Source organism: Sceloporus occidentalis, unplaced genomic scaffold (genome assembly GCF_023333645.1).
Source record: "Sceloporus occidentalis isolate IW3139 unplaced genomic scaffold, rSceOcc1.0.p SCAF_133, whole genome shotgun sequence".
Classification (NCBI taxonomy): domain Eukaryota; kingdom Metazoa; phylum Chordata; class Lepidosauria; order Squamata; family Phrynosomatidae; genus Sceloporus; species Sceloporus occidentalis.
The window spans coordinates 156,175-179,207 of NW_028317113.1; the positions used below are offsets into that span (position 1 = coordinate 156,175).

General features: G+C 40.0%; 1 protein-coding gene across 1 annotated transcript; it reads left to right on the forward strand.

Annotated features, from left to right (window-relative positions):
- Positions 1-374: 374 nt before the first annotated feature.
- LOC149281374 (proteasome subunit beta type-2-like) lies at positions 375-17,403 on the forward strand. The gene is made up of 6 exons (XM_089499356.1): positions 375-465; positions 1,950-2,072; positions 2,281-2,351; positions 13,220-13,382; positions 16,035-16,084; positions 17,302-17,403. Exons 1-6 carry the CDS (start codon positions 375-377, stop codon positions 17,401-17,403), a joined length of 600 nt encoding a protein of 199 aa, XP_089355482.1.
- Positions 17,404-23,033: the final 5,630 nt, after the last annotated feature.

The window sequence follows — 23,033 nt, forward strand, 5'->3', positions numbered from 1 at the left end:
AGAGCCCGCTCAAAAAGTCGGTGGTGTGCCATAGTTTAATAATCCGCCCGCCAACTCCTATAGGGTTTAACAGCATATCTAGAATAGTAAAGACATGTGTTAGAATCTCAAAATCTGAACATTACTCAGGTAGTTTACACATGTAGAATAGCGGCGCTCTATACTGTCACGCATCGTACAGCTATATACCACTTCGCCCTTAAACCGGTCGGACGCGCTTCGATTCCTGACTACAGTTCCCGACATCCCCGTTAAGGCAGTCGCGCCGCAATGACGTCAGAAGCTGAGCGTCAGTCCCGGCCTTGTGGTGATTTGCTGTGTAACGACAAGAGGCCGCATCCGAGAACCGGGGATCGTACAGAGCAGCCGGCGACATGGAGTATGTAATTGGGATTCAAGGCGACGATTACGTGTTAGTGGCGGCGGACACGGTGTGCGCAAACAGCATCATCCAGATGAAGCATGGTAAGAGGGCATTGTGTTACTGCGATCCTGTCAGCTAGCAGAAAGTGGAAGTGGATTATAACAGAGTAACCAGCTCGCTGCAGTACTCAATTAATACAAATACCTTTCGCTTTGCCCAGACCTGTGGATTTCGGGGCATTTACCTTTTATTTAATCCCATACTAGTTACAGAGGGTATTCTAGATCGTAAACTAGCACTGTCATTACCATTTGTATCTGGAAATACAATATGTTATGTCCCCATTACCTATTGTACAGTGCTGTGTATTATGATGGTGCTCTAAAAATCTATATCTATCTATCTATCTATCTATCCATATATCTATCTATACATATATACACACTTAATTATAGGTGAGAAAAGGCCAGGAAGGAGCCGCTCTTGAGTCGTTAGTATTAGAGTGAAATCTGTTTGGTTGTGTGGAGTAATTTCTATATGGGCCTGAAATGATACCCCCAGAGAGTAATGTTAGCGTGTTCTCTGTAGCACCTATACAGGGATTATAAACGTCAATGTCCTGGCCAAGCGCTATGTTAATACAATGTAATGTGAAACTTGCTGACAACTCATATCTGTGTGAATATGGAGCCTTTATGCACTCAAACACATAGCAACTCGCTAGTCTGGGTATAAAGAACTTCCAGAAGATAGAAGTAAAAGGCGACACTAGTTCTTGAATGTCTGCTCACGTATATAGCGGGTATTACCAAACTTTTTTGGAACCAGTATCCATTTTTGTGTCCAGTTTGCTGTCCCTGAAGAATGCATATTAAAAGATTATGAGGTGGAAATCGCAGCTGTCCTCCTCTGTGGTCTGACAGTTATTGCCACTGATTGGCTGCTTGTCCCAGCCAATAGGATATTGGATTCATTGCACTAAGTGGTTCTGCGATGTCATGGAGGGGGATGGAAAGAGGCCAGAAATAACAAGTATAACATACTAGATGGCTATGTGATATAAATTCACAAGGTGGTATTTAAATGGCCAAGTGCTTAGTAATTCTGTCCGGTTTACCCTTTGGGATTCTTCAGGTTGGGTTAAACTGTCGCGTCATGGCCCGTGGATGAGCTGCCTGAAAGTGAAAGCGACACTTCCTGATTTCCTGCTCTGTCTGTAACCGGATCATGACCAAGACTTTACCCCGTTTTCTTCATTTGCATAATTATTTACCGCAATAAATAACCATCAATAACCTTGTATAACATTTAATACAATAGCATATAATATTTATATCATTTCTAGTACCAAGTTTGAAAATCAACCTAGCAATCAATCTGACCATGTATTTAATTGCTGTGGGGGAAAGCACAGTTGGGTGGTCCGGCATTGGCACTGGTTTTGTTTGCCTATATATCTGCAATGTAATCATTTTTTTTAATTTATTTTGCAACCCTGGCTTAATGTTCATTATGTAGCCGCCATGTGGAATCTGTGTAGATGACAGACTCGTCTAGCCTTAAGATGTCACACTGTCTTTTACAGATGCAGACAAAATGTTCAAGATGAGTGAGAAGATTCTCCTCCTGTGTGTTGGCGAGGCTGGAGACACGGTTCAGTTTGCTGAGTACATTCAAAAGAACGTGCAGCTGTACAAAATGAGAAATGGTACGTTATGGTGATGCCGCTTTATTATTTTCTCTTTAGCTTCCTCTTGATATCGGCCGGGAGAGCGGAGGTTTTGTTATTCTGGCGAACAGTTATCTGTAGGTTTTGTGCCCATTACATAGGGTACAGTGTTTAAACATAATACTGAATCCCCTATCTTAAACAATACATTTGCAGTTCATACGTAATTTATCGTTTTTATTGTTAGGCTATGAGTTGTCTCCTGCAGCGGCTGCAAACTTCACACGCAAAAACCTAGCTGACTACCTGAGGAGTAGGGTGAGTTTGTTTTATTTAAACTCATGTATAAGAATGCAACAAAACGGAATTTAATGTGTAAATGTGGGCAAAATCCTGCATTTTTGGGGATAATATTGAAGCAATAATCTATAGAATAAAGAGTTTGAGACTTGCACTACTATGAAATGTTTTCTATAAGAAATCCTACTATTGGATAATAGCCAATCATGATATTTTTTTTTAAAGAAAAATTTTAACCCAAAAGATGTGATGGTTAATGACATCTTTAAATATTGCCTCTCTTGTCCTGAAATACAAATACTGTGACAAAATTGAACACATTGAAATGATACAACATTACACAATGTAGAAATGTGAATACTTCTTATGTTTCATGGCTCTTGCCGATGTGAACAGCTGTACATATGACAACAGTATCTTAGTGATGTGGTAATGATGCAGAATATTTGGAGACTTGGTATCATTTCTCCCTAATTACTTCCCTTGGCTGTATAGAAGGGCTGCTACGTTAATGGAAGTGTCTCCCCCTGTTTCCACTCCGCTTTTCTCCTCTCTCTGCAATTTAATGTTGTCGGGTCGCTCACATGACCCCCAGAAACAGATGGTGCAGGTAAAGCTGTGACTTTTAAGTATCCTGTCTCCCAAGCGCTGAAATCCATTTGCGATACACACCGAAAACTAATACGGCTAACGAGGGTAATTGAACACGTGTTTTGGCAAACACATTTAGCAGGATGTGACATTATGCCACGTTCAGTCTCGTTGTCTTTGATACTGGAAGTGCCAACCAGCCCCCCCATGTGTCTAGGTCGGAACGTGCCCCCCTGCCTCTCCCACGCCAGCTCTGTCATTCTCTCTCTCTCTGTGCACAGGCCTGCCCCACCTGTTCCAGATGGGCAGCACAGTGGGAGGGCACTGGCAGGGGCAGATGTGTTTGCATACCGGAGATACAGCTCTGTGCTGCTGCAGATGGTGATGCCTGGGAGGGGAGTAGGGTGTGTAACCCCATTGTTAAGGAGTGCACACTGCAGTCTCATCATGCCCTTTCTTATCGGCGAGATCTTCCTGCATGTCATTTTATTTCTATATTTTTTTATTTGAGGAGGCATATAATCACCATAAGGCCTATTGTCTAATGATTTGTAACTGTGCATTATTTACCATTCGTGCTTGCTACTTATAACCTGTAAAGGCGCTGTTCCACCAACTGATTTAGAACTATACACAGATGTGTCGTTCCTGGTACCGTTGAATGCCCAAACACTTCTTAGTCATGTAAAACTTTGTTGTATGCATAATTTTGCAGGGATTTCTTATGTCACGTGACAAAAAAAAAACCCCAGACTTGCTTGCCATAAAAACTGGGAAAAACGCTTTTTAACCCCTTCGCGACCTTTGCCGGTTCAGGACCGTCATGACATGAAGGTCGCTAAATGACCTTTGACGGTCCTGAACCGTCATAAAATAAAATAAGCTTAGAAAGTGATCAACGATCACTTTCTTCGCTTAAACGGCGTTACTGTAATGCCTCGATGTCGAGGCATTCAGTAACGCCGAGATCGGCATCGGGGGCCATGTCTGGCCCCTCCCCGGGGCGTCAACAGCCGCCATACATTGTATGGCGGCGGACGCCCGTTTTAAAAGCGTTTAGGAGGCGATCGACGATCGCCTCCTAAACTTAAATGGTGTCGCTGGAATGCCTCAATCAGGAGGCATCCAGCGACACCAAACACTTACCTCTGGGTGGGCTGTGACCGCTCCGGAGAGCGGTCACAGCCGCCGCTGCCGGTGATCTTCGCCATCAAGCAAGATGGCGGCGGTCCGGGAAAATAAACAATAAAGATGATAGAGTTAGCTAGACGGTCTCCAGACCCTCTAGAGAACTCTGGCTCCACTTGCAGGTTGAATACAGGTACTGCATTCAACCATGCAAGTCAATGGAGCCCAGCTTTCTAATCACTATGTGATTAGTAAAATATAAAAAAATAAATAAAAAAAAAAAAAAATGGAAAAAAAATAAAAAAAATGTGCTAACATTTAAAAATAATTATGCAGTGATGTCACTAGATGAACCATCCAGTACATTGCAAAATGTGTAAAAAAAATATAAAAAAGTATTAAAAAGATAAAATAAAATAAAAAAATAAAGTTTATTATTTTGAGCAAGTGCTAAAATTTCTCAAAAATCTCAACAAAGAGTTAAAATAAAAGCACTTCAAATACCCAAGGGGTGTCTAATATATAAAAAAAATGGCTGATGGGGTAAATTGGAGTGGCCTAGCTCAAAGATAGGGCATAGGTACAGACTGACCAAAATGGAGAAAAAAAGCGCACTTCCCAAATGTGGCATTTTAAATCTGAAACAACCCGACAAACCCATGCATGTCGGGTATCACTGCACTCAGGAGATGTTCCTGAACACATATTGGGGGGTTGTTTGACAGTGGCATATACCAGAACCTGTATATCTATAACTAAAGTACAATTTGTGTGGAAAAAAAATAAAAAAAAAAATACTATTACAAAGTTTGACAAAGTGTAGTTCTATAATTGGTGCATGGAAAGGGTTAAAATAACAGCATTTGGAATACCCTGGGGTGTCTAGTTTTCAAAAATATATGGTTTGAATGGGTTAAATTGAGTTAACCGGCTTCAAAGATATTCCAAAGAGGAGATGGAGGCAGAATGACCAAATGACCACCTGGATTACGCATGCCCCAAAAGTAGCCTTTTACCAGCCAAACAATCTGACAAACCCATGCACGTGGGGTATCGCTGTACTCAGGAGATGTTCCTGAACACATATTGGGGGGTTGTTTGACAGTGACATATACCAGAACCTGTATATCTATAACTAAAGTACAATTTGTGTGAAAAGAAAAAAAAAAAAAAAATACTATTACAAAGTTTGACAAAGTGTAGTTCTATAATTGGTGCATGGAAAGGGTTAAAATAACAGCATTTGGAATACCCTGGGGTGTCTAGTTTTCAAAAATATATGGTTTAAATGGGTTAAATTGAGTTAACCCGCTTCAAAGATATTCCAAAGAGGAGATGGAGGCAGAATGACCAGATTTGTTAAAAAAGATTTGGAAATCATAAAACGCTGCTTGTACTTATTGCCCTATAACTTACAAAAAACAGCAAAAAAACATAAAAACATTGGGTATCTCTAAACTCAGGACAAGTAGTAGAATCTATTTAGCTAGTTTTTTTACTTGCTTTTTTAGGTGAGTAAAAGATTTTTCAAATAAAAGTCATAAAATGTGTTTTTTTTCAATTTTTCACCATGTTTTTTTTATTTTTTTTATAGTAAATAAGATGATACGATCAAAATAATGGTATCCGAAGAAAGCCCATCTTGTCCTGAAAAAAACAATATATAACTTATGTGGGTTCACCAAATGGGTGAGGAGAAAATTACAGCTGAACACAAGCACCACAAAAGTGTCAAAACAGCTGCGGTCCCACAGGGTACAAAACGAAAAATGAGCCTGGTCCTTAAGGGGTTAAATGTTTGTGTTGTATTTATACCTTTTAGCGGAACGAGTAAAATGACAGATCTGGTTCATTTGCCTAACATACTACAGAGTGCAGTTGATGTTTTGTTTAAATTAAACGGCATCCTTAACATCTGGGGGGGAGGAGGAGGAGGAGGAGAACATTTATTGCAGCAAAAAAATATATATAATAATTTGAGTTACGTGTTCAAGGATTATTGTCTTTTAGGGTACTGGAGCAGAGGATGAAATGTTATACCATTTAAACTTTCCCTCTGGTTTCTTGCTCTAGCGCCTTAATTCTGGTATTGATGGATTTTTCACTACATTACATTTTCATTAAACTGCATGCTTACCCACTTGAGGTTGTGCGTACCTACATTTTGTCCTATTTAAGCCTGTTATTGGTTTGACATATACATCGTACCCCGGCTGTAAAGCTCTGAAAAGGAAATGACCTTTTTTGAATACAATTCAAGTGGTTATTTGATTTTTAGCGATTTCGAGCACTTAGATTTTTGTTTTCATTTGTGTGACGATAACAAATCTGAAATTGTTAGCATCGTTTGGGATTCAGATTTATTCTGTATAAAGGTTGCTTTTAAAAGAGTTTAATAAAATGGAATTTGACTACACATTAGAGCATTTCATTGGCTGCCGTGTCGAAGAGTGTGCTTTTCAGACTTAGTACCAAAAACTCACACATATATAGATATTAAAGTCGTGCATCCAGATTTATGCAAAATTTACAGATTTTGTACGAATCTCTGAAAACGAGGCCAGAACCCCCACGAAAACAAAGCAAGAAGCTTCGAATTTTCGTCTGCAATCCAAAAGTTCTTCACTCAACTTCTGTGAATGTCTCCATCCGTTCTACGCCGGCCCCTTCTGGGTTTGCAGCTCCGTGTCTTGTATCTTCTTGCTCTTTTTTATCTTCTTTCTTAGTCCGCACCTCCACGGACATGACTTCGCTGTGGACTTCCGCCATTTTGCCTTTAGATAACCTAGTTTGAACTTCAGCCAAAATGACAGAGCTTGGAGGGTCACTGGAGAAGATGTCACCGGAAGCTTTACCGTTTTGACCGAATTTCGCCTAGGGGTTCTGTCCGCGCATATGGGGAGGAGAAAGGAGAACAAGAAGATGCAGGACACAGAAGCGGAGCTGTGTGACACAGGAGGGGGAAGTGGTTTGCAGGAAACGATGGAGAGACATTCCGAGAGCATGAGAGAGAGTTAATGTGGGCGTCAAAACAACAAACTTAATTTCTGAATCTAAAATGCCCTCCAAATTACGTCCAATACCAGCGGGAAATGGAATTCATGTCTGAAGAGGAATGGGCCAAAAATGAACTATTTCACAGTTCGTGCTATGTTAATATCGCCAAAATAATCACAAAGCCTGTGCGTGTATAGACCTCACATAGGCTGCTTTTACCTTTTCAGTATGTAGGCAAGTTTGTCATAATTCTACGCGTATTATTTAAGTGATAGACTGTGGGCAGGTGTGTCGAGGTACCGTTTACAGTAGGATACAATTTTGTACTAGGCTTCTCTCTCCAGTAAGAAAAGCAAATGTAAAAATCGGTGTGTGTCTGCTGGACTTTCCCACCTCTCGGTTTAATGGAGCTGTTTATTTATACAGTGCTGACACAGTTGCAGGATCACAGGTGTAGATTTCCAAGCCCTTCTTTGGCTCTCTGGGGGATCTGAAACTGAGGCAGCATTGTTATCTCGCTCCTGGAGAGAAAGCATAGACGTGCCAAGCAATGTGGTACCTGCTGAGACAGCGGACTTGCAGACTCAGCATTACGCCAGTAGAACTCGTTCGCGGTGTGTAGTAGACCTTTGGATACCTGCCGTGCTAGATGTAGACAATCAGGTCCTCTAGTTTGTGTTCCTTTCAAACTTTCTAAGATGCATAACAGATAACGTGTTTCCAGCTCCGCGTACGTGTTAAGAGCCGTTCCACCTACTTTACTAAACTTTCACACTTTCGCAATTAAACGTAGCATTAGCAAAATCATTCCTAGCATTGCTGACTGCCCAAACCTTTTCTCGTGAATAATTATTTAATCCAGGGCTCGACAAAACCCTTTACAAGCAGCCTCTCATACCTCTTTTCCTTAGTATGATGTGCTGGGAACGTGGCAGGGTCACATCCTGGATTTTGTGGCTGGTTCCTGCTAGCGGCGCATATTTATTGGCCAATGTTTTCATCGGGAACTTTTCTCATTCGTAATTTTGTGTCTGTGCGCATTATTTCCATGTGACACCAAATCAGGCACTAATAGGTTGTCGCCATAGAAATTGAGCAATCATTTTCTTATGTAATCAAACCACTGGAAGAAATAATAAAATGACAAATATGCTTAATAGTAGTTGTAAAATATTAGGGACTGTAATGTTTTGTGTTAGTGGACCAGCGTCTTTTATGTTTCATTTCCAGGGAGAGTAATAACTTTTTTTTATTTTTTTCCTTAGCGAAGTAAATGGTGAAAAGGTTTTTAATGCTAAACGTTTTTTTGACAGTGAAATTCTCATGTTTTCTCAAGGGTGCCAGTATTTGTGGAGGGCACTGTATATATAATGCACACGCATACAGTGTCAGTCATTGGATACACTGTGTCTGTTACAGGTGTGTTACGCTCTGCTCTTTCTCCAGAATGCTTAATCAGGGGACATTGTTGCGATCTAGTATTGCTGCTCTAATCTGCCTCTCGCTTGCACTGTGTGCATATCGTGCTCTGCAGGATTCTTCCTGCGCAGCTTCATCTCCCCCCCACCACCACCACCACCACCTTCCAGCGGCTGTGACTTTGCCTTCCGCCAGATGTCTCACCGATGCTTAATCGCTGCCCTGGTGCAGTCCCGTCGTACGTACGGCATGTCTCCGCATTACTTTTCACCACTGCTCCCCAGGAGCTGACAACTGAACGCAAATTTCACGCTCTGCTTAATCAGGCGGTACACATTCAAATTCCTCATTGTTGAGAGTGGGAAGAGTACCGGATCCGAGGTCTCTCTCTTTTTTTAAAAGTTCTGTTTTGAGCCCGAGACTTGTTTCCTAACAGCATGATAATATATATATTTATTTATTTTTGGAGAAGAACGGGTAAACAGAATAACAGCTGAAAACATTTGCGCACACAAGGAAATTTTCTGCTAGGAATTCTGCCGTTAAACTCCGTGATTCGAAACCTACTTATAAAATTATTTTGCATTGGATTAGCCTTAAAAAAAAAAAAAATGTAAAAAAAATATTACAGCTTTGAAGTATTTGGGACATGGTAAGCGAGGCGGGACCCGTCCTCACACTCACTGGAAACTTAAGACGTTGTCTTACTTAAGACGGCACTTAAACTCTGGTCTTCAAGATGATACAATAAGTATGAAAGAGAAGGCATTTGTTATTTATTATCTTTATGATTGCAAATTACAGCGTAGAAAAAAAATAGCTAGAAGTCCAAAGTAACTCAAATGGTTTTCCCTCTCGTTGCAAAATATATGTAGGCAATCCAAAAAGAAAAGTCAAACACATTTAGATTTTGGCGAGAATGCAAAAACCACTACATTTATTAAAACATATAGAAACATTAAAACATTTGGAGCAAAGGCACAAATGACGTCCTTTTTCAGTTTGCAAAGCCAGTAGAAGGCTGTCGTGGCAAAAAATGGTTATCATACATGGGTTAATAAGTGGTTTTCTATGCTTGAGTGTTTTTGTATGGTTTTTCTGCGAATTTTACTTGCCAAACTGTGAGATGTGCTAAAATGATCCCCAGGTTGGGTCCCTCACACCCTCCTAATTTCACGTGTCTCAGTAATGCTTTTTAGAGAGCTCTATGCAGCCTGCCATTGCCCTCTTTGCCTAATCTTCCGGTATTGAGCCGACAGCGTAGTGTGCACCTACCTTCCACACGGGGAGTTTCAAAGCTTTTGACTTATTTATGCCTTTGCGTAATACCATCTTTCCAACTAATGTGAACCATGCTTGCACTATAAAGGTCTTTGGAAGTTAGTGGCAAACAGAAGTCATAGGCGATACCATTACTAGTGCATCGTAGAAAATAACCATCCCAAAAGGTCATCTACAAGGTGCTTTTGGACCTTCCAGCGTTGAAAGGGTAAAATGCAGAATGCTCCCCCGCTGTGCTCGAGCGTGTCAAGAGGAAGTCTGACATGGTAACTGGCACAGATGTATTGGTTTAATTAAAACCGCCTCACACCCTTTTATTTATGCCTGAGCATCTCACACATGCAGAAAGCTGGCATCTCGAGAGTCGCACAAACCTTTAGCGAGACGTCTCCAGCACCACTCTTTATATAGTGAGCTTTTTTTTTTTTTTTTTTTCTCCTGTTCTTCCTCTTGTTAATTGTGACTGTGTCTCAAATGTGTAGGCATACATAAATGTTAGAGTGGCTAATTAAATTAAACCATTTAGGGAGCTAAGACTGCAGCAACATTCCCATATTGCCCATTACGCCAAATGTTTTCGGGTCATGTAGCACATGGACAGCAAATTCTGCATTACTAGGAAGTGACTGCACCAGTTTGGAAACTCAGTTTGTGTAACCCTAGATCAGATGTCAACAATTTAGGTGCCAACCTTCTTTTTTTCTTCTTCCCCAATAATGTTTTTATTTTTATTTATTACCCCCTGCTCTGCAGTTAAAGGGTGTTTATTGAGGCAATACGACACAACGCACCTTTTTTCAGTGCTGGAATGCTTTAAGGACTGCAGTTAACCCCTTCATGACAAACCATGTTATAAGACATAAGCTGCTATTCTTACAGTTACACACACACACACACACTAACACCATGCAGTAACAGACACGCTAATGTCTAAAGCTCACAAACACCTTACAATAACATTCTACACTCATGTACACACATGCTAATACTATATGCTGACATACAGAATCATGCTTATGCCATACTGTAACATACAGCACACCCTAATACCCATGCACACACTATCCAACAACATACACACATTGGCCAACACTATACATATATACAAATACATATTCTAACACTATGCACACCTAAACACAAAAATTTGGCACTAAGCTACAGTAGAGATGGTCTTTTCCACTTCACATTTATACACACACACTCTGAATCTACTGCACTGTACACACACACACACACATACACTGACTCTACAGTATACACTCATACACTATGCCCCCTCCCACCTTGTGAAGACCTGCCACACTGCTGCCTATCTTCTGCCATTATGAATCAGACACCCTACACTTTACTGGGGGCATGGGTGCTGTAAGGCACCCGCGTAGCCCTGGCCTGTTTTTACCCCCCCCCCCTTGTCCCACAAAACCCTAGATGTGTTTATTTTTGATAACTAATGAAACCACTGTTAGAGGGTTTTTGGGGTTTTTTAACCTTTATACCGCACAATGCCCTGTAATTTATGCCCCCTTGCCACCCTGCTGTCTCATGCAAATAGACTGTGCATGGTATCTAATTTGCATATGAAGTGAAGTTGGTGGTGAAGCTATTGCTATAACAGTTTTCCTTGCCTACAATATTGTAATATATTTGTTCCTGATTGTAGGTTTGCAAGTTGAATTTGGGGCGAGCAATGCATAGGTAGCATTTGAACATGAGTATAGATGTATTCTATCTCTACAGGAGCAATAGATGCATTAGCAGATGGGAGGCACAGAGGGGGCAAAGAGTAAGTGTTGTAATGTGAGGCCATTCTTTTCAAATTGTGTTCTAATTAGTTCCCTGATGTGACTTGGATTAATTCAGTCATGCGTAAAGTATCTCAAGTGCTTGGAAGGAATAAATGTTGCACTGTGGTTGATTACACATTGATGCACACATTGTATAGATAAATTAAATGAGGGTTAATTACCTTTTATGAAAAGTGTAGTCTGCCAGTTAACAAACATGCTTTTCAAGGAGAGGAGTGTAGGTTGCTTTTTATGGTTTGCTAACTGGCAAACTATTGATGACACCTACATTACTATAGTTCATCAGAATGCAAGAAAACTAATATTGTAACCAAGTTTAGCTATATATATATATTACATACATGTGTCTTAGCATGTCATGTGACTAGTTATGTCTGGCAATCTGGCTGCCCTTGCAGTTTAGTATAAGAGTTTTCACCCTGGGGTGAAGATGGCTGCAAAACTTGTAAATTGCACCAAAGAGGAACACCGTTCCGTCATATGCTTTTTGTGGGCAGAAGGTGTGCCAGGAGCACAAATTCATCTTCGCATGTGTGCTCAGTATGGGGATAAAGTTCCCTCTCGTAGAGTCGTCTATGAACGGATTGAAAAGTTCACAAATGGCTGTACTGGTGGTGGATGCAGAGCGCTCTGGAAGTCCAGCTACAGCCAAGACCACGAGGAATGAAAAGAGAACCCTGGAACTAATCCGTGAAAACAGAAGAATAACAGTTGAAGAGGTGGCAGGACAGCTGAATGTTGGATCTGCCTATGCCCTGATTCATGGCAGCCTGAAGTTCAGTAAAATGGATGCCTAAGCAGCTGACAGAGAAGCAAGCACTTAGACGTGTGTTCCCGACACATGAAGAAGGTGGTGATTTTCTTCAGAAGATAGTCATTGGTCATGAAACGCGGGTTCACCATTACGAGTCCGACAGCAGGCGGCAGAGTATGCAGTGGAAGCATCCATCATCTCCCATAGCAAAGAAATTCAAGATGCAACCGTTGGCAGGAAAGTTGATGTTGACCGTTGGTACGACGTAGGGAAAATTGCATTGACTATGTAGAAAGGTGATGTACCGGAATTTGTTTTGAAATAAAAAAAAAATATATATATGTATATATAATAATTATATATATTTTTTTTGGTGCTGAGCCCCACAAAATATATGGTGGCAGAGAACATACATATGCTCCAGTATTTTTATTTTTTTTTTGTATATCCCAGGGGTTGAGTGATTATGATACTATGGTAGCACTTATTCCTGGTTCCTTAATTCTACATAATCCTGACCAGCCCCACCATAATGTTGCATGGACTTCATAGACTTTCTTTGGGAGTGATTTTCAAAACCTGGACAGTTAAAGTCCAAAGTGGTAGCTCTTAAAATGAACATTCAATTCTGTCCTGTGAACATTTAATTTATAATTTTATTACTATCCATATAAAATACTACTTCCCCACACTTCCAACACACATTAACTTTATTGTGAATAGGTGATCGGATTGCTTTGCCCTAGAAAGCATGCCTTGAAGCTTGGATTAGTGTTTAGGGTCACACACTGCCTTTATGGTTTGTTTTTTCTCACCCTCCACGAGCACAGGAACCACAAAGACTGCTCATGGAATATACATAACTTCTCGCTTTTAATAATGTCTTTTCACTGTCTTTATTATTCCAGACTCCATACCACGTTAACTTATTGCTGGCGGGGTACGATGAACATGATGGGCCATCCCTCTACTACATGGATTACTTGGCCGCACTGGCAAAGGCACCTTTCGCAGCCCATGGTTATGGAGCTTACCTCACCCTTAGCATCCTGGACCGCTACTACAAGCCAGGTATGACAGATGCTTTTAATCCAAGAAGCCTAAATAACCTCTAATCTATCTTGTCAGCTTTCATGGCAGATTTCATAAGTAGGTCTGCAGATGCCGGTTAATGGTTCCCCGTCCAGGAGAAATGTGACAAAGAACTACTTTTTTCAGAGTGCTAACTTTATAGCGTTCTAGCAAAAGTGGTAACTTACAATAAGGGAATCCAGCCTATTTTGTGATAAACGGAATATAAAACACACTATATCAGAGACCAAGACTCCTTGGATTTATTGCTAGTATATAATTATGCAGTAAGGTTGTTTTTAAACACACACCGGTTGGGCAAAAGGGAAATGCTGTTATGTTTGCCCATGTGGTACAGAATGTGAAATACAAATTACGAGGCTGGCACGCTTCTGAAAGATTTTCTGTGATGTTTAGCACTCGGGGGGGGGGGGGGGAGCAAGGGCAGAAATGTTAAGAGTAGTGTCATTGCAATATAGCCCTCCAAACATGTTATGCCAGCGCTGAGATGTTAGTGTGATAACACCCGCACCTTGCAGGGGTATGCAGAGAGCAGAGTACCCCCTGGTGGGACTCGGTCTCACCCCCACCCTTTCTTCCTTAGTCCCCCAGGTTCTTCCCAAGTGAAACTGTCAATCACGGCACCTCTGATCTGAAGCACCCTTTCATTCCCGCGGTGAGGTTCAGTTCGCTGCACTTACAGCCCTCTTTACTGCCGTCTCGCCCTGACATATTATCTTATCCAAATGTTCCTTCCTTGGTGTCATCCTCTGAATTCTAGATCTAAGCACAAACCAGGAATGACACTGTTGATTAGAATAGTTCAAACAAATTCCAAGCAGATTTTTATTGAACTTTTGGGAATTTCAACATTTGGAAAAATTCATGTCTTTAGTATTTAGGCTGCAAATGATAAGTTTTTGTCTGATTTTTGCCGTGGCTGGTCCATACCTCCAGTCCTTGAGGAACTCAACAGGCCACAGTTTTTTTATATCTGAGCTTCAGACATCTATTTAAAAAAAAACAAACAAAAAAAACCCATTAAAATACTTAATCTGTGCTGTTTATGTCTACCCACGTTAGTCAAGGTAACCGTATTACCCATATCGCCTAAAAACTGTGTCAAAGGTGGAGTTTACATGCCTCTAAAGTTATTCATCAAGGATCATAGGTGCCTATCTTAATTGACATGACCCTGGCCTGGATTATTTTCTGGGTGTATACAATTTCAATGGGAATCGTGGCTATCAATTTACAATTTATCCTTTACTGTTAAATACAGAGGATTGGTATTATGACGACTTGGGATAGATTTTTACATTTCGTTACATTTATTTATGGAATCCCAGCTAATATTGCTATTACAAGGAGGGAAGAGACAACATTAACAACAACACTAAAATTGCCAAAAAGTGTCTTGAACTGTTTGATGTTCCAAATTAAAATAATTTATATATCCTGTCATTAATATAGTTTTTTTGGTTTCTAGCATTGGTAAACTGTGCCATTTTATTACCAGTGTACAGGTTAGCGAGTAGGAATGAACCTTGTAATATGTTTTGCAAATATAGTTTTTATCCCAGAAAAATGCATACCCCACTTTTTAATGCAAGTCAAGTAATTATTAACATGTGCTCTACACTACAGCATCCTTGTCTGGTTAACCACTGTAGTTAGACTATAAATAGGTATTTAAACATGTATCTCGACGTCCCAGCAAACATAACAGCATGGTGATGGAGTGTATTACCTTCCTTACTCAATAATTATTGCCAATGGCACCTCAGTACCTACAGGATTGCATGCCCATAAAGCTGCCAAAAAGGTGTAAAAGCTATATTACCCAGCAAGAGATCCAGGCTTAAACCAACTCCACCACCCCCAAAGCCTAGCCATCACAGCCTGAGGCCGAAGCAGCTAATTCCCTCCTCGAAGAAGCCTGAGCGCACCTCGTCTCAAATACCCCTCCCGAACTAGGCTGGAATTCCGTCACGCCTCTCTCCCCAGCGTAACAAACCGATTAGCAGCCTTGTTATTAGTGGTGTTGGTCACATATGGAACATGTTTCTTTCCCAGAGAAGTTATAGAAAGGGGGAGGAGCAAGCTCATTGATTTTGTTTAAACATTCATTCACAAAATAAATGCTTTACAGCACTAAGAGCTGCCCCTCTACAACGGCCATGGAAAGTTTCTAACACGTACAAGCCTTTATACTTCTCTGCATCACATGGCGGTGGTTTTATGATGCCTCTAAGGGGCACTGAGGTTAAGCAGCCAAAGAAAGTAGTTTAGGATGATTGAGAAAAACAAATACAAAAATTTAGTCTCAACGTAGTTCCAGTCAAGTTGTGGCTTATTCCTGTCATGCGTAAGTGGTAATAGAATGTTACATGCTCTTTTGCCTCTGATTTATGTAGTTTAAAGTGTTGTACGTGTATACATTTGTAACTTCTTAACAACTTCTTCTTTGTATACACTTGAATCAGTTTCAAAGAAATGACAATTATCGAGATGTTGGTATACAGGATGTTTATGAATGAATGTTATTCCCCATCTGAAACTAATCTTTTATGAAATTGCCATTTGAGAATGGGTTCTTTGCCCAGTGTTTGTTATAATGAGTTGACTATTTTTTTTATTTATTTTTTACAGGTCTCACAAGGGAGGAGGCAGTAGAGCTGCTTAAGAAATGTATAGCAGAGGTAAGACATTTTATTTTGCAGATTTCTGAAACTCATGGCAGTTAACTCTGCAACACCTAGTCTGCCTGTTAACCAGACGTGCTTTACATTCTCTTGATATCCTTAGCATGCTGCTGCTTATCATAGCGCTCGCACATAAAGCACATTTATTTATCTTCACTCGATATTACAACTTTTGAAGAAACCAGGGTTAGTTTTCAGGTGCAGGTGAAATCTTGAGAAAGCAGCTTGTGCTACTGGAGAGAGAAGAGAGTCTAAATACTCAAAACATGTCACACAAACCCCTAGTACTTTGTGTTAAAGAATATAACATGTCCACATACACAGGTTTGTGAAATTGCACCAGGAGATCCTCTGGATAATTTTAGTTTAACATGAAGTATAATTAAGAGACTGGCACTAATGTTCTAGAGTTCTAGACTCATTTCCAGTTCAGAAGCCATATGCTTCAAGCACAGCCTGGTAGCAGCAGCTGACCTTCTCGGAGCTATTCATTGCCGGTAAAGGGTTAGTGTGCTTTTCCAGTGGTTAGCTGTGAACACTATAAAGAAGGAAAGAAAAACACTTTGTAGCTCTCTGGTATGAACCAAATGCGAAATAAGCAAGTAACTCAGAAGTCCATTCTGAAGCATTAGCTGTGTCATTTAAAGTGAATTCAGAACTTCAATATTCATGCACCTGAACATATCCTACCTCCATGTAAGATACATTTATTTATACAGATTCCATAGTGATGTTACGATAAGAGGTAGTGAAAATAAGCAGTTTGAAATGACATAACACACTTTAATACATAGTGCTACAGAAGGAAGAGAGGGCTCTGATCTTGCGAACTTACGATCTAGTCAATTTATCTAAATTTTCGTTTAGGATCTGTACTTTAGCCTATTGTGTGTCAAAGCATTCTTGTGACCTACACATACTAGGGAACTCAAACAAGTCATTGATTTATTCACTTGTATATTGGTTTTGAACTGGCACGAAACCCAGTTAAATTATATTTTGCACGCTATGGAAGGTTTCAGCACATATTTTTAAATGTCATTCAGAGTCACAATATTTGTTTATTTTGCTTAAGTTTAGAGTCAGCAATCTGCTAATTTAAGTATTTTAACCTTGTTCATCAGATGAGAGGAGTTGAGTTAATTTAATTTATTCTGACACCTTTTGAAAGCAGCAGGTTTTTCACACACCTCCTTTTTCTCCTTGTCTTCCAGCTTGAGAAGCGGTTTATCCTGAGCTTGCCTTCATTCACCGTGCGGATAATTGATAAGGATGGAATTCACGACATGGACACCATTCCTGCTTCGAGTGTCTGATTTGCCCCCTTTTCCTTTCTCTCCATCCTGCTTTTTTACCTTGATTTCTACCATTTTTTTGGAAACTAGTGTAATTAAATTGCCTTATGCCGATGGCATATGAGGCTAATGAAATCTCATCTTGGCTTCTGTGTTTCCTAATAAAGTACAGGAATTTACACTATTCCACTACACAATGCAAATACATTGGCCAAAAATATATCTTCCTCTGTTCTGATTTGCTTATTAGTAATAAACTGTAATGGCAAGAATGGGAAATATTGGCAAAGACCTGCTCTTCAATTGGTTTTAAGGTTTGGGGCAAGTTGAATAGAAGTCCTTTGGAACAATATTGTCCTTTCAATATTAAATATAGTGCGATGTTCGGTAATGTAGCTTACCATTTAAGAAAAATGGGTTTTATCTTAATTTGTTCCACATCTACAAAAAATAGCTCGCTGTTGTTGGCAGTCATACTTTGGTTGACCGTCCCTGCTCAGACACCACACTGAGACCATTCTTTATGATAATGCTAATGAAGTCCTGATATTCTAAAGACATCCTTATCTCTATGGACTTTACTGAGTAAGGGGTCCCTCTGGGAGAACAAGACTGAGGCATCCTATTGTTTACCACAAGGCACTACCATATATCATTTCTCATGCCACATTACCGTTTGTTTTTTTAAAGCAGCCATTCAGTTGCAGGAATGTCCTTCAATTGGTATAAGTGGGCAAATGATTAATTTTGTTATTATATGCCATTTTCTTCACCACATAAAGCGATCAATACTGACGTGGCAGAGCCAATGCAGCTTTGTCTTTAATAGTAAGAGTCTTTAATATTTTGGTGGTAAAATGACAAGAATAATCTAATCTGAAGACATCAATTCCAAATATAACTGAAGCATTTGTTTCGTTAAACTAGTTACTTTAGACATAACTTTGTGTGTATGAAGGTATAGCTTTTGGCTACCATAATACTGGGCTTTTTTGGTTGGCATTAACACCCTTCCATATAACTAGTTCCTTACCTCATTTACTAACTCTTCGTTAGTAGAAGCTTTCTGATCCCGTCAACAACTCTAAGGAAGAGTAATCACATCAATAGCGTACAATGCATGGACACCTAAAAACAAATTTATAAGAAATATGAATAGTGCACAAAGTGACAGCCCCTATGAGCTAGTTGAATGAAGTGTTACTACAAATATGCATAACTAGAGTGAGATCTCAATAAATAAAATCTCGCATAAGAAAGGATCATTCCAAAATATTTGAATAACCTGAAATGAAAAAAGACCAATAATAAAAAGAAAGAAGCCATTGTAAATGTATTATGGCTTGGCACACTTACAAAAGCAGCTGCTATGAACGTAGCAGAATAGACAGCACACAAAGGGAAGGTATGCTTGCCTCTCCTAGGACACCTGAATTGGATGTCTATATATTAAATGTAACCCTAAAATGTTAATGAATGAAAATGTTTGAAATACAGTAGACAACGTTAATCCTCTAAAACAAAAAAGTGGAATAATGCTGTGACGTGTATCATGGAATGATCAGAATGTGACGTGCATTGAGCATGAAATGCATCAGGTAGGTCACTACTTTTAATGTCTACCACCATCTTTCTTGTTTGCCTATGTGCAACATTGGGTGATTGTAGGTTAATATTTCTAACTTTCTATGTCACCATACACCATCTGCTGTTCCACTGCCAATTGCTCCATTTGCCTCCCCATATCCTTCAGAATCAAATTCAAACTTCGGATACCTACAGAGCCCCCCCCTCTATATCTTCCACTCTCCTATACAAATAATCCCCTAACTGCTCTCTTCGTTCCTGTAATGACCTGTGTCTCTCTTCTACCATCTCTTCCCACCCTCGCATTCACAATTTCACCTGTGCTGTACCCCTTTCTCTGGAATTCCCTTCTTCATTCCGTCGGACTTTCCTCATATCCGACTTTAAAAAAAAAAAAAGCTCTCAAATGCGTACAACTTTCTTCCTAACACCCTCAGCCATCGTCCTAAGCCATCTAATTGACCAACAACCTCTACAGATCACCATGGTTCAACCAACTCATCTCCATCCAAGCAGTCCTCCTACTGTTTCACCTTCCCCTCAACCACCGACTAGACTATAAGCTTGGAAGGGCAGGGCCCCCTTCTCCTTTTGTACCAGTTTGTTATTGTTTGTGATTTTAAAATATTCTACTGACTGTGCCATAGAATCTGCTGGAGCTATATAAATAAATGTAATTTACAAGAAAGACTCATCTGTAAGATGGTCAAGGTCACATTCACACTTGGGGTTAATAAGCAATAAATCAGCAGGCTGCTCATTTGAAAGAGATCTTATCTATTGTCTACAGAAACTATATGTGTGTGTTTGGCCCATACGTGACTACTTTGGACCTCCTTTTCTGCTTGAGATCTTGAATTATTAATTGTGAATTTTCTTATCGGGAAGCTGCCCTCTCCAATCTACCCTTGTCTGTGATTTCTATGTGCATGTTTGCGGCTGCTAGCCTAGTTTTCTTTAGTTGTTCATACATTCCTTTGTGCGTGTAGCTCACTTCCTGTCTTGTAACCGAGTCAAACCCTTTGTATTCCCAGACCCAAAAGTGTACACCTTGTGCTATTTTACCCAGGATTCTTCAACCCTCTGATCTGAATCCCCTCATATGGGCCAGATTAACAGATGAATGTGATCCCTGCTCACCTTTGTAGGAATGTTATTCATTCCACAAGTTACTTAAACCTCAGCTTTACTATATTGTGAAATTCTAATTGTCGTCTCGTTTTAGTTGTGTTCCTGTCTTAAAAGTTGTGGTAATATGTATGATGCAGATAGACACACTTGATATATGTGAGGACAGTTGTACAATGGAAACGGAACCATCAAAGTGTGTAACATTTAACTACAACCTTCGCTGGTGTCATTATGTTTCCATAGATGTGTCACTATTCATCAAATGTGAATTTAGTTCTATTTTTACAATGGTAATTTGGCCCATATGTGTAGATTCAGATCAGACTTTTGTAATGATAGCTAAGAAACTAATACTGACAATTTAAAGTAGGGTTGTCAAATGTAAGGCCTCTGAGGGCTCCATCAGACCCTCCAGAAAAGAGAACAGAACAGTTATCTTGCAACCCCTCCTTACTGATCATATTATAATCTGGTGAGTTTCTAAGTGTGTTCATGCATTTGGGGGAAAATAGGTACTTGAAGGTTTTACTGTGCATTCAGAAGTGGTAGCTCTAGTGAGAGACGTACGCTAGGATGTAAGTTGGTCCTGTGGAATGTATTGCTAAATTAGTGATATTTCTTAAAAATCACTTTATTGGTTGAACTCTTCATTAGGTTGAGGTAGCTAATCTCTACTTGAAGGACAACCTTGCCATGGTTTGCCCAGCAAAGAGTAGTAAAGTTCTCTCTCTAAATCTTCTGAAAACTCCCTCTTTAATCAAAAAAACTTCTGTATGATTTCTGCAAGAAAGTTTACTGAATGATACTGCAACAAAAAATGTAAATGTATGGTTTAAAGAACCATAACATCTCATTGGCTATTGTCCATTTTACTGTTCAAAAAAATTTGTTGATCAATGTTCTTTGATACACATCCAAGAATCAAAGGGGTTAGTTTATCCTGACATTAGCACGCATCCTTCCCAAAGTTGGAGGCCACCAATGCTACGACCACTATATGCTCCTAAACCAAAAGGCCCAGTATATGTTCAGGTTATGTTTTTAACTATTCACATAGAAAATTGTTAGAGACAGTCTAGTGTCCCTGCCACCACCTCTAAAGAAGGATGCATATTAAAGTCCTCCATGAGTACTTTAGTATACATTCTTCCAAAACATAAAAATAAAGAACTTACCTGACATCGAAGAGGCATCCCTGCAGCAGCCCACCTCTTCCATGTTCCTACTATTCTTGCCATTGATTTGCTGCATGAAGCAGTTGATATATGTGAGGACGGTTGTACAATGGAAACAGAACAATCAAAGTGTGTAACATAACACAAAATTAATGACAGCACTTTCCACACATGCCCACAGGGTCTGAACTCTGAACAGTCTCCCACCAGCAGCCTTGGAGGTGGGACATCTTCTGCAGAATCCCCTTAAAAATTAAACGTGACCACACACGTACCATATGCATTAAAGTACAAATGATGGCTATTGTGTCCCTTTAATTTGCTGCCACCAAAGAGTTGTGTTGGGCAATCCTGCACGTGCTTATAATAGGCAGAGGATTCTCCATAAGATAAGAATATAAATATGAGCCTAAAGTGCTAGATTTGTATTTTCCAGTAGATTTTACCTCTCATGTAACTTGTATTATGCATTAAATTAGTATCACTAGGAACAATTAGTACCAGCAATAATTCTGAAACATTTAGGTGATGAGTCCAGCCAAAGAGCTCATTGTATGGTAATCCAGACATTGAAATGCAGCCGCTGATCTGAAAATGTTCCAGTAAAGGGTGCTGTTCAGAATGTACAGCAATTCTTGGTGCTACAGCAGGTGAATAATAAACATAAAACAACTACCCACTTCCCCTCCTCACGCCCTGGCGGTGGCGGTGGGGGCACAGGGTGAGAGGCAGCATATGTTGTGCCTGGGGCAGGGTAAAGAACTGAAAAACCTCCCCCTACCTACTGATAGAAAGATACCAGGGTCACGCTTGCTGCCTGTCTACTGGGCACCTCGTTAGCTACTGAGATCCACTGACTGTGTTAGGTGCTCTACAAATATATTATATTATAGGTAAGCACTGCTGTGTCCGAGTCTGTCCTGATAATCCAGAGCCATGAATCTGCTCTATGGTAAAAGCTCAGCTCCGTCAGTAAAATCTTGATCATTTTTTATAAGGCAGGATAGAGCTCATAACATTGGACTGGAGTCCGGGAACCATTGCAAATGCAAAGTATGAAAGCAATGCCCCATTGTATAACAGAACTGTGTGTGTTTGTTGTGTTTCATGGTGCTGCGCAGTAAATAAGGACCAAGCTTTGGGCTAACCGCACAGCCAATTCAATGCACATAGGCCATTAGCCAGACCCCAGGCCAGAACCGTAATGAACAACAGCTGTGCTCGAGGTCTTTATTCCGAGGCATGTAAGGTTGTTGTTGATTAGCATAATGATGCCTTTGTTCCTTCGCCTCTTACATGTCATTAAGTGTTTCGAGGCTAAGCATTTAGGGTATTATCACCCTTTTAGCATTCCATGTTAGAATTGTTTGAGTAGCATACCCTAAAGAATTATCTTCTACATTGATCTGAACTGGGCCCTCAGGGTGGACCCAACATTGTGTGTATTCTGGATATCCACACACGCTCTTCTAGAAGCACAGGTGGATCTGCCTAAAAGACATAATGACTGACTTCATCACCTGCATCAATATAAGAAGATATTGAAAAACTCTAATCTTATGTGGGTTCGAGGATCAGTGTTGGGAATGACTAATCTCTGATTTCCACATAAAGAACAGATCCTATAAAATAATAGTCCAAATAAATCACAAAAGTAACTTTGTTTTACTTTTTTTTATTAATGAGAATTTTTTCCCTTTTTTTTTAATCTTTTTTCTTTCATTTGTGTTTTTTACAACAGAGGTGTCTATGAAATGA